At 47.5% G+C, this 14,377-nt stretch overlaps 1 protein-coding gene across 4 annotated transcripts; it reads left to right on the top strand.

The window, feature by feature from the left end:
* Positions 1-295: 295 nt before the first annotated feature.
* ZDHHC4 (zDHHC palmitoyltransferase 4) lies at positions 296-13,668 on the top strand. Of its 4 annotated transcripts, none has more exons than XM_005549075.4 (8): positions 296-368; positions 1,405-1,584; positions 4,590-4,713; positions 5,645-5,718; positions 6,127-6,305; positions 7,382-7,507; positions 9,099-9,343; positions 13,309-13,668. In XM_005549075.4, the coding sequence occupies exons 3-8, from the start codon at positions 4,597-4,599 to the stop codon at positions 13,600-13,602; spliced, it is 1,035 nt and encodes a 344-aa protein (XP_005549132.3). In that variant the 5' UTR covers positions 296-368; positions 1,405-1,584; positions 4,590-4,596; the 3' UTR covers positions 13,603-13,668. The 4 variants fall into 4 exon arrangements, with proteins under 4 accessions (XP_005549132.3, XP_045243829.2, XP_065397712.1 ...); XM_045387894.2 differs by having other exon boundaries at positions 296-577; XM_065541640.1 differs by lacking the exon at positions 1,405-1,584.
* Positions 13,669-14,377: the final 709 nt, after the last annotated feature.

Genomic DNA, 14,377 nt, shown 5'->3' with positions numbered 1-14,377 from the left:
AATACAATACAATACAATACAATACAATACAATACAATTTCTGAATGAATACATGAGCAAATAAGAAAAAATACAATACAATACAATACAATACAATACAATACAATACAATACAATACAATACAATACAATACAGCACAATACAATACAATACAATCGCACTTCCCAGCGGTTACACCTGGCCACAGAGGTCCCCAGGCTGCCTGCGAGGGCGCCGGGGAGGTCACTGTTAGTCCAGCCCTGCAACCGGCAGAGGCCCTCGCACACTTCCGCCGGAAGTCAGCCCCGCAGGGGCGTCGCGCTGATGTCACTAGCCTGCAGGAAGTCTTGTGTCCCGCCCGGGAGGCGCCGGAGCCCAGCGGCGGGCGGTAAGGCCGCCTCCGCGGGGCTGTGGGAAGCTTGGGCTGTCCCTGGACCGTCAGTCTCCTCCTCTGACCCTCCCTTACCCCTTGTGTGTGGGGCCGCCGTCCCACCGCCACCTCGCCCAAGTCCGGGGCCGCCCCGGTGTCCCCTCAGAGCCTGCTGCACTCCACGTCCCCCTACCAGGGCTCCAGCCCCCAGGGAAAGCTCCGGCCAGGTGTCCTGGATGCGGGTAGCTTCGGGAGGCCCTAATGGGGAGGGGCAGGGAGAGACCTGAGGCTACCGACTTGGCTTATTTCTTCTCAACTAGCTGTTTCTCTCAAAGTCTTTATTATTGTTATATTTTGAGACAGCTTTTCGCTCTTGTTTCCCAGGCTGGACACTGCAATCTCCGCCTCCCAGATTCAAGCAATTCTGCCTCAGCCTCCCGGGTAGCTGGGATTATAGGCATGCGCCATCATGCCTGGCTAATTATTTTGGTATTTAGTAGAGATGGATTTCACCATGTTGGTCAGACTGGTCTCAAACTCCTGACCTCAGGTGTTCCACCCGCCTCGGCCTCCCGAAGTGCTGGGATTACAGGCGTGAGCTACAGCGCCTAGCCTGTTTTATTATTTTTAGAGATGGGGTCCAGCTTTGTGGTGGCCTAGGCTGGAGGGTAGTGGTACCATAACAGCTCACTGCAGCCTTGACCTCCTGGGCTCAAGCGATCCTTCCACCTCAGCCTCCCAAGTAGCTGGGACCACAGGTGCGTGCCACCACGGCCCGCTGATTTTTAAATTTTTATGTAGAGACAGTGGTCTCACTATGTTGCCCAGGCTGGTCTCGAACTCTTAGCCTCAAGCGATCCTCCTGCCTTGGCCTCCCAAAGATTTGGGAGCCGGCCTGAGCAACTTAGTCTGGACCATTTCTCCCAAAGTCTTACCCATTTGTGCTGGGGGTGCTGAAAATCCCCTGCTTCCAAATCCTTTTCCACAAGGTATTCTGCCTTTGACTGCTACTCTTGTTTTATTATGTGGGTGTCGAATTGATCTGTCTCTGCAGTCAGATCCAGGCTCCTGGAAGGACAATGTCCGGTAGCTACCAGTCGTGCCAGGCACACACTGCGCCCAAGAGGAGCTGCTGTTTGAATTATCTGTGAATGTTGGTAGGAGGAATGCCAGAGCTGCCAACTGAAAATTATCCAACCAAAAGAAATGTAGGCTGGGCACCCTGAATCACCCGGTGAGAACTGTTGCTGTTTGTTTGCTCTCGCCTATCATGTCATAAATAGTTTCTTGTTTATCTCACTTGGAATTCCAGCCCAGAATCATATCTGCTAAGGTCAAAAGTAACCAGTTCCGGTATCTTTTTGTGAGTGGTTTTTTTTTGTTTTGTTTTGTTTTGTTTTTGTTTTGTTTTGTTTTGTTTTGAGATGGAGTCTCACTCTGTCGCCCAGACTAGGGGGCAGTGGCCGGATCTCAGCCCACTGCAAGCTCCGCCTCCCGGGTTTACGCCATTCTCCTGCCTCAGCCTCCTGAGTAGCTGGGACTACAGGCGCCCGCCACCTCGCCCGGCTAGGTTTTTGTATTTTTTAGTAGAGACGGGGTTTCACCATGTTAGCCAGGATGGTGTCGATCTCCTGACCTCGTGATCCGCCCGTCTCGGCCACCCAAAGTGCTGGGATTACAGGCTTGAGCCACCGCGCCCGGCTGGTGAGTGTTTTTGAGACAGGGCCTCATGCTGTCGCCCAAGCTTGAACTCCTGTCCTCAAGCAATCCTCCCACCTCAGTCTCCTGAGTATTGGGGACCACAGGCATGCGCAACCACACCTGGCTAATTTTTGTATTTTTTGTAGAGATGGGGGTCTCGCTTTGTTGCCCAGGCTGGTCTTGAACTCCTGGGTTCAAGTGATCCTCCCGCCTCAGCCTTCCAAAGTGCTGGGATTACAGGCATGAGCCACTATGGCCGGCCAATTCCAGTACCTTTTTTTTTTCTTTTCTATTTTTTGTTTTTAAACCACTACACTATGGAAAAGAATTCCAGTATCCCTGGGCGCAGTGGCTCATGCCTGTAATCCCAGCACTTTGGGAGGCCGAGGCAGGAGGATCATAAGGTCAGGAGATTGAGACCATCCTGGCCAAATCGGTGAAACCCTGTCTCTACTAAAAATACAAAAATTAGCCGGGTGTGGTGGCATGCACCTGTAATCCCAGCTACTCGGGAGGCTGAGCCAGGAGAATCGCTTGAACCCTGGAGTCGGAGGTTGCAGTGAGCCAGGATCACCACTGCACCCCAGCCTGGTGACAGAACGAGACCCCATCTCAAAAAAAAAAAAAAAAAAAAGAATTCTAGTGTCCAGTGTCTTAGTGTCTTTCTTTCTTTTTTCTTTTTTTTTTTTTTTTTTGAGACAGAGTCTCACTCTGTCACCCAGGTTAGAGTGCAGTGGCATGATCTCAGCTCACTGCAACCTCTGCCTCCCGGGTTCAAGCGTTCAAGCGATTCTCCTGCCTCAGGCCCCTGAGTAGCTGGGATTACAGACACGTGCCACATGCCCGGTTAATTTTTGTGTTTTTAGTATAGATGGGGGTTTCACCATGTTGGTGGCTGAAACCACCAGGCTGGTCTCAAACTCCTGACCTCATGATCCATCTGCCTTGGCCTCCCAAAGTGTTGGGATTATAGGTGTGAGCCACCATGCTCGGCCACAGTATCCAGTATTTTAACACAGGCCTGTGTGTTGACTCTGGTTCCAGAGGGTGATTCCTGATAGTTGTGGCCAGTGTCTTGGAGGGATGCTTCTTAGGACAGGATGCCTGATTCTGGGTGCAGGGCTCCTGACTGCCTCTAGGAGATGCTTGTTCTCCAGGCATTGTCAGCAGATTCTTTGGGGGGAAATCTTGTATTGTTGGAACCGAACTGTCGATTCCCTCCTGGGCAGGGGTCGCCGCGAAGGATCACCGACACGAGATTCACAGCAGAGAGTTATTTATTACTAGCGCGCTAGGGTCCCAAGCTCTAAGTTGGCCCTGGGACCCCGACTGCTTGTTACAGGCTGTTTATATAGGCAAACACAAGTTCAAACACAGCTTATGGCGCGAAATTCAAACAAAGCTTAAGGCGCAAAATGATTGGGTCTAGCTATGGCCTGAGCAAGGTGTCTTATGCTAATTGGTTAGAGCAGGACCTTATGAGGTTTTTTTCCTGGAGTTGTTGATTCCGGGAACTTCGAGGCAGGGTGGGACCCCCGGAATTGGCAGGGTGGGACCCCATGAGGTTGTTTCCCGGAATTGGCAGGGTGGGACCCTATCAGTGTGGGTCCCTATCGAGGCAGGGTGGGACCCTATCCAGAGCCACCTGGTGTTAATTTTTTCTATATGAGGCCTAGTTTCTAAGTTTTATGAGGCCTAGTTTCAGTATCTTTGTGAATATTTCAGGAAGTAAAAGAATGATTCGTGTCTGGGGGCAAGGAAGGTGGATGCATTTTCTTTCTTAGTTTATTTTGCATTTGCAGGTTGGAGATGCTTCAAAGGCAGGCCACAGTGTTAGAGTGTTAGATTCAAAATTTTTATCTTGGGCCGGTGCAGTGGCTCACGCCTGTACTCCCAGCGCTGTGGGAGTCTGAGGCAGGCGGATCACCTGAGGTCAGGAGTTCGAGACCAGCCTGGCCAACTTGGTGAAACCTCGTCTCTACTGAAAATACAAAAATTAGCCAGGTATGGGGCACATGCCTGTAATCCCACCCTCTAGGGAGGCTGAGGCAGGAGAATTGCTTGAACCCGGGAGGCGGAGGTTGCAGTGAGCCAAGATTGCGCCACTGCACTCCAACCTGGGTAACAAGAGCCAAACTCCGTCTCGAGAAAAAAAAAATTTTTTTTTTTAATTGAGACAGGGTCTCACTGTGTTGCCCAGGCTGGTCTCAAACTCTTGAGCTCAAGCGATCCGCCCACCTCTGCCTCCCAAAGTGCTGGGATTACAGGCATGGGCCACCACACCTGGCCCAGAATTTTTATCCTGATGGAGGGAGCTCAGGACCATTTGGGAGGCCCCAGTGAGAGGCAGCAGGCCTCTGTTGTGTGTGCCTGAGGAATTCTGTTTTGTTTGTTGGTTTTTCTGGTTTTTGCTTTGAGACATCATTAAAGTCTAGGTGAATTCTGTTTTGGTGGCCATTTGGGAGTTGATTTCTGAGAATGTGTGTCATGGAAGAAATCTCAGTAGCAGATAGTCACACTCTTCCTATTCCTTTGTAGCCCCAGGATGGACTTCCTGATCCTCTTCTTGTTCTACCTGGCTTTGGTGGTAATGGGTCTTGTTCTTATCTGCGTCTGCTCGAAAACCCATAGCTTGAAAGGCCTGGCCAGGGGAGGAGCACAGGTAAGGATGATCCTTGGATAGCACTGGAATTTGAATACTGTGCTAGTCTAAGAGACTCACCAGTTTTGCTACAGGACAAAAAGGAGATGCCAGGCTGGGTGCAGTGGCTCACACCTGTAATCCCAGCTACTCAGGAGGCTGAGGCAGGAGGATCCCTTGAGCCAGGAGTTTGAAGTTGCAGTGAGCTATGATCACACCACTGCACTCCAGCCTGGACTACAGAGTGAAACCCTGTCTCAACAACCACAAAAAAGATGCCACTCAACGTCATTGATGGATTTATTTCACTGATGGCAGTTGTGGGACATTCCATAGCCTCTGTCTGTGTGTGTTTTTTGTTCCTGCTGAAAGTCCTCTTGCGGTGGTGCTTTGAGAGAAGAGGTTGCTGTTTTCCTCTGGATTAGATGCCTGTGATTGGGCATGGATATGAGCAGGGTCCGCCTGGGGTACTTGATGGGTGACTCTGGGGGATGTATGAGCAGAAAGCTCAGCATTGACTGGCCCCCCTCCTTCAGGGATCAAAGTCAGCAAAACGGGACAAGCAGCCTATGGGAAGGCATTGACTTGGGAGGGACCTGGGCCAAGCCCAGTGATCTGGGTGTGGACGCTGGAACCTGGGATTGAACCCAGGCCGGGGAAGTAGCGGCCTTCACATTAACATTCCGCGACCCATTCCCTCTGCTCACCTCACTTTCCCTGAAGACCCTGACAGGTGCCTTCTTCAGAGTCAGACTAGAAATGGAACTGGTGTGAAAGGAAGACCAGTAGAAAGAATTCCCCTCTTTATTCTCTTCTAAATCACTTCTTTACCTGTATACAGAAACCAAACTTCCTCTCACGCAGATTGCCAGCTGTGTGTGGAGTGTCTGATTTGTTTGGGAGTGGAGAAGTGAGAAGTGAAATGGAATCTTTCCCTTTCCTTTTGTTTCAGATATTTTCCTGTGTAATTCCAGAATGTCTTCAGAGAGCCATGCACAGATCGCTTCACTACCTTTTCCATACGAGGTATTTCTATTTCAGAGTTTAAATATTCTCCTCTTTTCTGCTTTGATTATTAATTGTTGAGATCCTCCAGCTTCAGGAAGCTCCTCATGGTTTCCAGCATGGTGAGGGAAAGAAGGCCAGAAAGGATCAAGAGTCCTGAGTTGGGAGCCTCTACTCATAGTTAATCTACCTTTTGAGACGGAGGTTTTAACTTGTCTCCTTTTAAATAGTGATATTTAAAGATTGGGAAAATACTGACATGTATTTCTGTTAAATACATGCAGAATGTTTCACAGAGTTTTCTATGTAATTCTTACTACTATCTCAAGCCCAAAGGAAGTGGTTGACCCTTGGTTACTTTCTTTAGTATCATACAATTTCTTCAAGGAGAAGCCCCCACGAACAAGCCGTGTGCCTGTTTTCTTTCAGAAACCACACCTTCATTGTCCTGCACCTGGTCTTGCAAGCGATGGTTTATACTGAGTACACCTGGGAAGTATTTGGCTACTGTCAGGAGCTGGAGTTCTCCTTGTATTACCTTCTTCTGCCCTATCTGCTGCTAGTTGTAAACCTGTTTTCTTTCACCCTGACTTGTGTAACCAATCCTGGTAAGTTGAGGCTCTTAGCATACAGCATGGTGACAGCTCCACTGTCTTACTAATAGTGCTGCAAACAAGGAGAGGCTCCCCCACCCCGAGGACTTTGTAAAAGATTTGATGTGTAGCATTTTCCTTATCTTTCAGTTTGGAGTGTTTTCTAATTTTTTTTCTTCTTCGACCCACGGGTTATTTAGAACCGCTTAAAATTTTTAGTTTATCTTTTTAATACTTTCACTTCATTTTGTCATATATAGAGCACGTGATTGGTATGGTGCTGTTCCTTTTTTTGTTTTTTAAGATGGAGTCATGCTTTGTCGCCCAGGCTGGAGTGCAGTGGTGCGATCTCGGCTTGCTGCAACCTCCGCCTCCCAGGTTCAAGCAATTCTCCTGCCTCAGACTCCCAAGTAGCTGGGACTACAGGTGTGCACCACCTCGCCTGGCCAATTTTTGTATTTTTAGTACAGATAGGGCTTCACCATGTTGTCCAGGCTGGTCTCAAACTCCTGACCTCGTGATCCACCCACCTCAGCCTCCCAAAGTGCTGGGATTATAGGCCTAAGCCACCGCACTGGCGGAATTGTACACTTTAAATGGGTGAATTAGGTTTGTGAGTTATATCTGAATAAAGCTGTTATTAAAAATGAATTGCACGGCTGGGCGTGGTGGCTCATGCCTGTAATCCCAGCCTCTTTGGGAGGCCTAGGTGGGAGGATCACCCGAGGTCGGGAGTTCCAGACCAGCCTGGCGAAAATGGTGAAACCCCATCTGTATTAACAAAGAAAAAAACAAAAAATTAGCCAGGCGTGCGTTAGCACATCTGTAATCCCAGCTACTACTTGGGAGGCTTATGTGGGAGAATCACCTGAACCCGGGAGTCAGAGGTTGCAGTGAGCCAAGATCCCGCCACTGCACTCCATCCTGGACGACAAACTAAGACTGTCTCAAAAAAAAAAAAAAAAAAAAAAAAAAAGAATTGCTTAAGATATTAAAGATAGCAGTTTCAGTTGTGTTTTATCAGGACGGGTTTTGTGACCATCCAGTCCACCATATTGCACGAAACTGACATATGTCCTTACTTTTCCCAGGCATTATAACAAAAGCAAATGAATTATTATTTCTTCATGTTTATGAATTTGATGAAGTGATGTTTCCAAAGAACGTGAGGTGCTCTACTTGTGCTTTAAGGAAACCAGCTCGATCCAAGCACTGCAGTGAGTGTGGTTCTCATGACTCCAGCGGCACCCCCAACAGCACATGTGCGGGCTTTGTCTGTGAGGGACTGTTTCCTGAATCTAAAAGAAGAGCCAGTTCACCCCCAGACGTGGTGTGGCCATTACTTGTAGAGTTGAGATAATGGTTTCTTTCAGATGAGTGAGGGTCAGGTCTTGTGTTCCTATGTAGTAGACAGTCCTCATCCCCGGGCATAACAGCCCTTCTCTCACCACATGGGAGGACATGCTCCCCAGAAGGTGTTTCTGTGGATGTTGTGTTTGTGGATTTCAGTCCTACAAAGCCTAGTCTTCTGGGGAGGGCCCAAGATTCTAGACCAGTGCTGTCTAACAAAAATAGAATGTGGCTAGGCGCAGCGGCTCATGCCAGGAATTCCAGTACTTTGGGAGGCAGGCAGATCTCTTGAACCTAGGAGTTCAAGACCCGCCTGGGTACCATGGGGAAACCCCACCTCTACAAAAAATACAAAAGTTGTAGTCCTGGCTTACTCAGGAGGCTGAGGCGGGAGGATCACTTGAGCCCAGGAGATCGAGGCCGCAGTAAGCTATGGTTAAACCACCACACTCCAGCCACAGCAACACAGCAAGACCCTGTCTCAAAAAAAAAAAAAAAAAAAGCCATAAATAGAAACAGTTTTTAAAAATGTTTTTCAAAATGTAACTGTGCTTGGAGACAGTTTTAATCAGTATGTTATTTAACCTAATATATGTAAAATATCATTTTAACATGTAATCAATGTAAAAAATTTTTCATGAGGTAGTTTATATTCTCTTTTTCCTACTAAGCCTTTGAAATCTGGTGTGTATTTTACATTTACAGCACGTCTTGATTTGGACACTAAATTTTCATGTGGAAATACTTGTGTATTTAGTTTTAATAAAATGTACAGTTGAAAAAGTAGACTCACAGGTGCAAGTTATATCCATACATTCTTAAAAGTTTTCCAATATCTGAATTTGGTACCAAAAAAATCATTTTCCTTTACCATCCATGTCTACGTTGACATAATGATTCATCTTAATCAGAAGAATTGACTTGACTTTAAAGCAGGAACATCAGTTTTAAAACATGTCTATCCAAGTCAAGTAAATTAACTAACTCTTCTGTTGCCTCCATATTTACACTGAATTCAAAGGAATATTGTAGTAAAAAACAAATGTAAATTTGTCAATATTGACAAAATGTCCTTTCCATTTTTTGGTTTGGTTTTTGAGATAGCGTCTCACTCTGTTAACCCAGGCTGGAGTGCTGTGGTGCGATCATAGCTCACTGTAGCCTTGACCTCCTGTGCTCAAATGATCCTCCCGCCTAGCCTCTGAGTAGCCGGGACCCCGGGTCCATGCCACCACCTCAGATTTTTCTAGTAGCCAGATTGCAAGTGCTCAATACCCACATCTGGCTGGCAGCTCCTGTACTGGACACTGCACTTCCAAAAGCTTAGTTTGGAACTAAGCAGTGCCATTTCCCTCTGATTATACATCCAGTGGTCAGAATGTGAAAATCTCAGCAGGTGTGTGGCGTCCTTGTCTCATCAAGCACCATCCCAGCACATGCCCCCTCGTTTCTGTGCAGGTGTGTGTAACTGGTGTGTGCACCGTTTCGACCATCACTGTGTTTGGGTGAACAACTGCATCGGGGCCTGGAACATCAGGTACTTCCTCATCTACCTCTTGACCTTGACGGCCTCGGCTGCCACCGTCGCCATTGTGAGCACCACTTTTCTGATCCACTTGGTGGTGATGTCGGATCTATACCAGGAGACTTATGTCGATGACCTTGGACACCTCCATGTTATGGACACGGTCTTCCTTATTCAGGTAATTATGCTGTAGGTTTCTGACTTCAAGTTTCAGAATTGCAAAAAGGACATTTATTTTCCCAGTAAAAGCATGAAGTTAGGTGGGGCGCGGTGGCTCACGCCTGTAATCCCAGCACTTTTGGAGGCCGAGGTGGGAGGATCTCATGAGGCCAGGAGTTCAGGACCAGCCTGGGCAACATCCAAATGTCCATCAGCAGATGATTGAATAACTGGTCTCCTGTAGAGACCTTGTCTGTACAAAAAGTACAAAAATGAGCCGGGGCCGGTGCAGTGACTCATGCCTGTAATCCTAGCACTTTGAGAGGCCAAGGCAAGCAGATTGCCTGAGCTCAGGAGTTTGAGACCAGCCTGGATAACAATGATGAAACCCCATCTCTACTAAAATACAAACAATTAGCTGGGTGTGGTGGCACATGCCCATAGTTCCAGCTACTCGGGAGGCTAAGGCACAAGAATCACTTGAATCCGGGAGGGAGAGGTTGCAGTGAGCCGAGATTGCACCATTGCACCCCAGCCTGGGTGACAGAGCAAGACCTTGTCTCAGAAACTAACAAATGTGAAGTTTTTCCTTTTTCTAAACTGATATAAAATTCACATATTGGGCCAGGCATGGTGGCTCACAGCTGTAATCCCAGCACTTTGAGAGGCCAAGGTGGGCGGATCACCTGAGGTCAGGAGTTCAAGACCAGCCTGGCCAGCGTGGTGAAACCTCGTCTCTACTAAAAATGCAAAAAAGTTAGCTGGGCGTGGTGGCCAGTACCTGTAATCCCAGCTACTCGGGAGGCTGAGGCAGGAGAATCACTTGAACCTGGGAGGCGGAGGTTGCAGTGAGCCGAGATTGCACCACTGTACTCCAGCCTGGCCAACAAGAGTGAAAGAGCGAAACACCATCTCAAAAAAAAAAAATTCACATATCATAAAATTCACCCTTTAAAGTATACCACAGTGGTATGAGTGTATTCACAGACTTGTGCAACCCTCACCACTGTCTAATTTCAGAACATTTCATCATCTCCATTCCCTCCTGCCCTAGACCCAGGTAATCACTAATCTACTTTCTGTCTTTTGGGTTAGGCCTTTTCTGGACACTTCATGTGAATGGAATTGTGCAATATATGGTCTTTTCCCCTGGCTTCTTTCTTGTGGCACAAGGTTTTCAGGGTTAATTCATGTAGCACGAATCTACTTTATTCCTTTTGTTTGTTTGGGATGGAGTCTCACTCTTATTGCCCAGACTAGAGTGCAATGGTGCGATCTCGGCTCACTGCAACCTCTGCCTCTCGGGTTCAAGCAATTCTCCTGCCTCAGTCTCCTGAATAGCTGGAATTACAGGCCCAAGCTACCACACCTGCCTAATTTTTCTATTTTTAGCAGAGAAGAGGTTTTACCATGTTGGCCAGGCTGGTCTTGAACTCCTGACCTTAAGTGATCCACCAACCTCAGCCTCCCAAAATGCTGGGATTATAGGTGTGAGCCTCCGCGCCCGGCCATATTTCATTCTTTTTTATGGCTGAATAGTATTCCATTGTATGGATAGACTGAATTTTAATTATTTGTTTATCAGTTGATGGACATTTCGGTGTTTTCACTTTTTGGCTATTTTTAAATAATACTGCTGTGAACATTCATGTACAAGTTTTTTGTGTGGACATGTTTTTGTTTATAAAACATGTTTTATGTTTATGTTTTTATGTTTTATGTTTAAAAACATATGTTTTATGTTTATATTTCTCTTGGGTAAATTCCACCTAGAAGTGGAACTGCTGGGTCATATAGTAACTTTTTTTTTTTTTTTTTTTGAGACAGAGTCTCACTCTGTCACCTAGGCTGGAGTGCAATGGTACCAGCACAGCTTACTATGACCTGGAACTCCTGGGCTCAAGTGCTGCCACCTTGGCCTCCCAAAGTGCTGGGATTACAGGTGTGAGCCACTGTGACTGGCCCAGAATAACTCTTGATTTGAGGCCTTTATATGATAATGACAGTTAATCTTTTGTTATACTGGTTTTTTGTTTGTGGATCTTTTGGATCTTGGGAATGGGGTTTTGGGTTTTTTTGGGTTTTTTGGTATAGAAAAGTTCAGACATTCTTTCTCATCAAATCTCTTTTCTTTGTAACTTCAACTAGAAAGTCTCCTCCATCAGGAGTTTTGTTAAATGTTCTCTTTGCTTGTGACTTTCAAAAATACTAAACTTTCTAAATTCTTCATTTTGCTTATTACAAAAACAAAACTTGAAGCAGCGCAGTTCCTATGGTCATACACCATTTACGGAGTCAGTTTTGTTTTTACCCAAACAAGATCACAGTGTAATCCTTGCATCTTGTCTTTCTCATTAGTCAATATGTTAAATCTTTTCACAATCAGTACATAGAAATTGACATCATTTTTAATGGCTCCTTGTTTTCCCATTGTGTGACCATCCCAGAGTTTACCCTTCCTGATGGATGGACAGTTAACTTGTTTCTTGGCTGGGTGCAGTGGCTCACACCTGTAGTCCCAACAATTTGGAAGGCCAAGGCAGGAGGATCACTCAAGGCCAGGGGTTTGAAAGCAGCCTGGGCAACATAGCAAGACCCTGTTTCTATTGATTTTTAAATTTTTTTTTTTTTTTTTTTTTTTTTTTTTTTGAGACAGAGTCTTGCTCTGTCGCCCAGGCTGGGGTGCAGTGGCCGGATCTCAGCTCACTGCAAGCTCCGCCTCCCGGGTTTAGACCATTCTCCTGCCTCAGCCTCCCGAGTAGCTGGGACTACAGGCGCCCACCACCTCGCCCGGCTAGTTTTTTGTATTTTTTAGTAGAGACGGGGTTTCACCGTGTTAGCCAGGATGGTCTCGATCTCCTGACCTCGTGATCCGCCCGTCTCGGCCTCCCAAAGTGCTGGGATTACAGGCTTGAGCCACCGCGCCCGGCCAATTTTTTTTTTTTTTTTTTTGAGACGGAGTCTCACTCTGTTGCCCAGGCTGGAGTACAGTGGCACTATCTTGGCTCACTGCAAGCTCCACTTCCCGGGTTCATGCCATTCTCCTGCCTCAGCCTCCTGAGTAGCTGGGACTATAGGTGCCCACCACCACCCCCGGCTATTTTTTTGTATTTTTAGTAGAGACGGGGTTTCACCATGTTGGCCAGGATGGTCTCCATCTCTTGACCTTGTGATCCACCTGCCTCGGCCTCCCAGAGTGCTGGGATTACAGACGTGAGCCACCATACCCAGCCTTTTTATTTTTATTTTTTGAGACGGAGTCTTGCTCTGTTGCCTAGGCTGCAGTGCAGTAGCAAAATCTCAGCTCATTGCAACCTTCACTGCCTGGGTTCAAGCAATTCTTCTGCCTCAGCCTCCTGAGTAGCTGGGATTACAGGCATGTGCCACTACACCCAGCTAATTTTTGTATTTTTAGTAGAGAAGGGTTTCACAATGTTGGCCAGACTGGTCTCGAACTCCTGACCTCAAGTGATCTGCCCACCTCGGCCTCACAAAATGCTGGGATTGTAGGTGTGAGCCACTGTGCCCGGCCCCTGTTTCTATTTATTAAGGAAAAGAAAAAAACTTCGGAAGAGGGGTTGATAAAATCAATGATACAATGAATATCCTTGCACATCTATTTTTGGGGTTGTATTGTTTTAAGAAAGACATTGATCTCTTTTGTCTATCCGGATTTTATTTTGATGAATGAAGTCTGCATTTATTTTATAAATAGCTAACTGGAATAGCACATTTTCCTGAGTAAACTTCCCCTTTTCCTTCAGTGTGAACACTTCCTTCATCCCACAGGAAACTTGTATGTACTGGGATAATTCCTGGGCTGCTTCTCAGTGCTGTTTATGTTCAGTTTGTCACATTTGGACACAGGTAGGTGGGCTGAGGAAGCAGCGCTGGTGGCTGTGGCAGGCCCAGGGTTGGCCGGTTTTCACTCTCTCGGATGTCACAGTCCAGCTGCCTAAATCACTGCCTTTTCTCTGCCCCCAGTACCTCTTCCTGACTTTTCCACGGATTGTCTTCATGCTGGGCTTTGTCGTGGTCCTGAGCTTCCTCCTGGGTGGCTACCTGTGCTTTGCCCTGTACCTGGCGGCCACCAATCAGACTACTAATGAGTGGTACAGAGGTGACTGGGCCTGGTGCCAGCGTTGTCCCCTTGTGGCCTGGCCTCCATCAGCAGAGCCCCAAGTCCACCGGAACATTCACTCCCACGGGCTTCGGAGCAACCTTCAAGAGATCTTTCTACCTGCCTTTCCATGTCATGGGAGGAAGAAACAAGAATGACAAGTGTGTGACTGCCTTTGAGCTGTAGTTCCCGTTTATTTACACATGTGGATCCTCGTTTTCCAAGCATGGCTTGTTTGTTTTGATTTCTACTGTGCTTATAAATCACTACCAGTGGGCAAGGGAGAGAGGGGAAAATGGGTGTTGACTGAGGAATCCCCTTGCTTATCTTCTTTTGAAACCGGGCACCTCTGAAGTCTTGGTGTCAAGGGAATCAAGAGAGGACTTCTCAGAGATTCCAGGTGACGCTGAGACCTTGGTGTCTCTAAACTCTGGGCATGTGGACAGGAGGGGCTTGCAGCCGTGTCTCTGACCTGCCGGATATGCAGGAGGGTCTCGACTTGGCGCCTGCACGTTGTGCCTGGCTGTGCTTTCTTTTATGCCCCCCTCTATTCTCCTCTCTCCCCCAGGGGATTTTCATCTCAACAACAGTGTCCTCACCCAGGCCTGCCTTCTGGCCAGTATGGGCTTGTACACCAGGCACATTCCTGCATGCGAGGCCTCCGGCCTGCCCTCCTCTGTCCACATTCAAGCCCTTTCTGACTAGTTTAAATATTGTGAAAGTGAACTGCCACCTATTTCGGAGGAGAGATGACTGCCAGAAATGAGGTCTTGGTGCGGAAGGTCTTTGGAGTGGGAGGGCTCTCAAGTGCAGGTGGCAGGTGTTCTGCACCCTGCTAGGCAAGGAGCCCGCAGCCAGAGAGGCGGGGAAATGGGAATCAGGGGCAGGGGTCCTTCCAGCCATCTACCCCCGTAGCTCCCCAGCTGAGAACAG

Source organism: Macaca fascicularis, chromosome 3, assembly GCF_037993035.2.
Source record: "Macaca fascicularis isolate 582-1 chromosome 3, T2T-MFA8v1.1".
In the NCBI taxonomy this organism is placed as follows: domain Eukaryota; kingdom Metazoa; phylum Chordata; class Mammalia; order Primates; family Cercopithecidae; genus Macaca; species Macaca fascicularis.
Note: the sequence above shows the minus strand (reverse complement) of the source record. Positions and strands in the feature narration are given on the sequence as shown.

Bases quoted from the DNA above. Each gene is read 5' to 3' on its own strand.
- ZDHHC4 (XM_065541640.1), top strand. From the start codon at position 4,597: ATGGACTTCCTGATCCTCTTCTTGTTCTACCTGGCTTTGGTGGTAATG. The intron at 5,719-6,126 runs GTATTTCTATTT...GTTTTCTTTCAG, and splicing joins CACTACCTTTTCCATACGAG to AAACCACACCTTCATTGTCC. The intron at 9,344-13,308 runs GTAATTATGCTG...CTCTGCCCCCAG, and splicing joins ACACGGTCTTCCTTATTCAG to TACCTCTTCCTGACTTTTCC.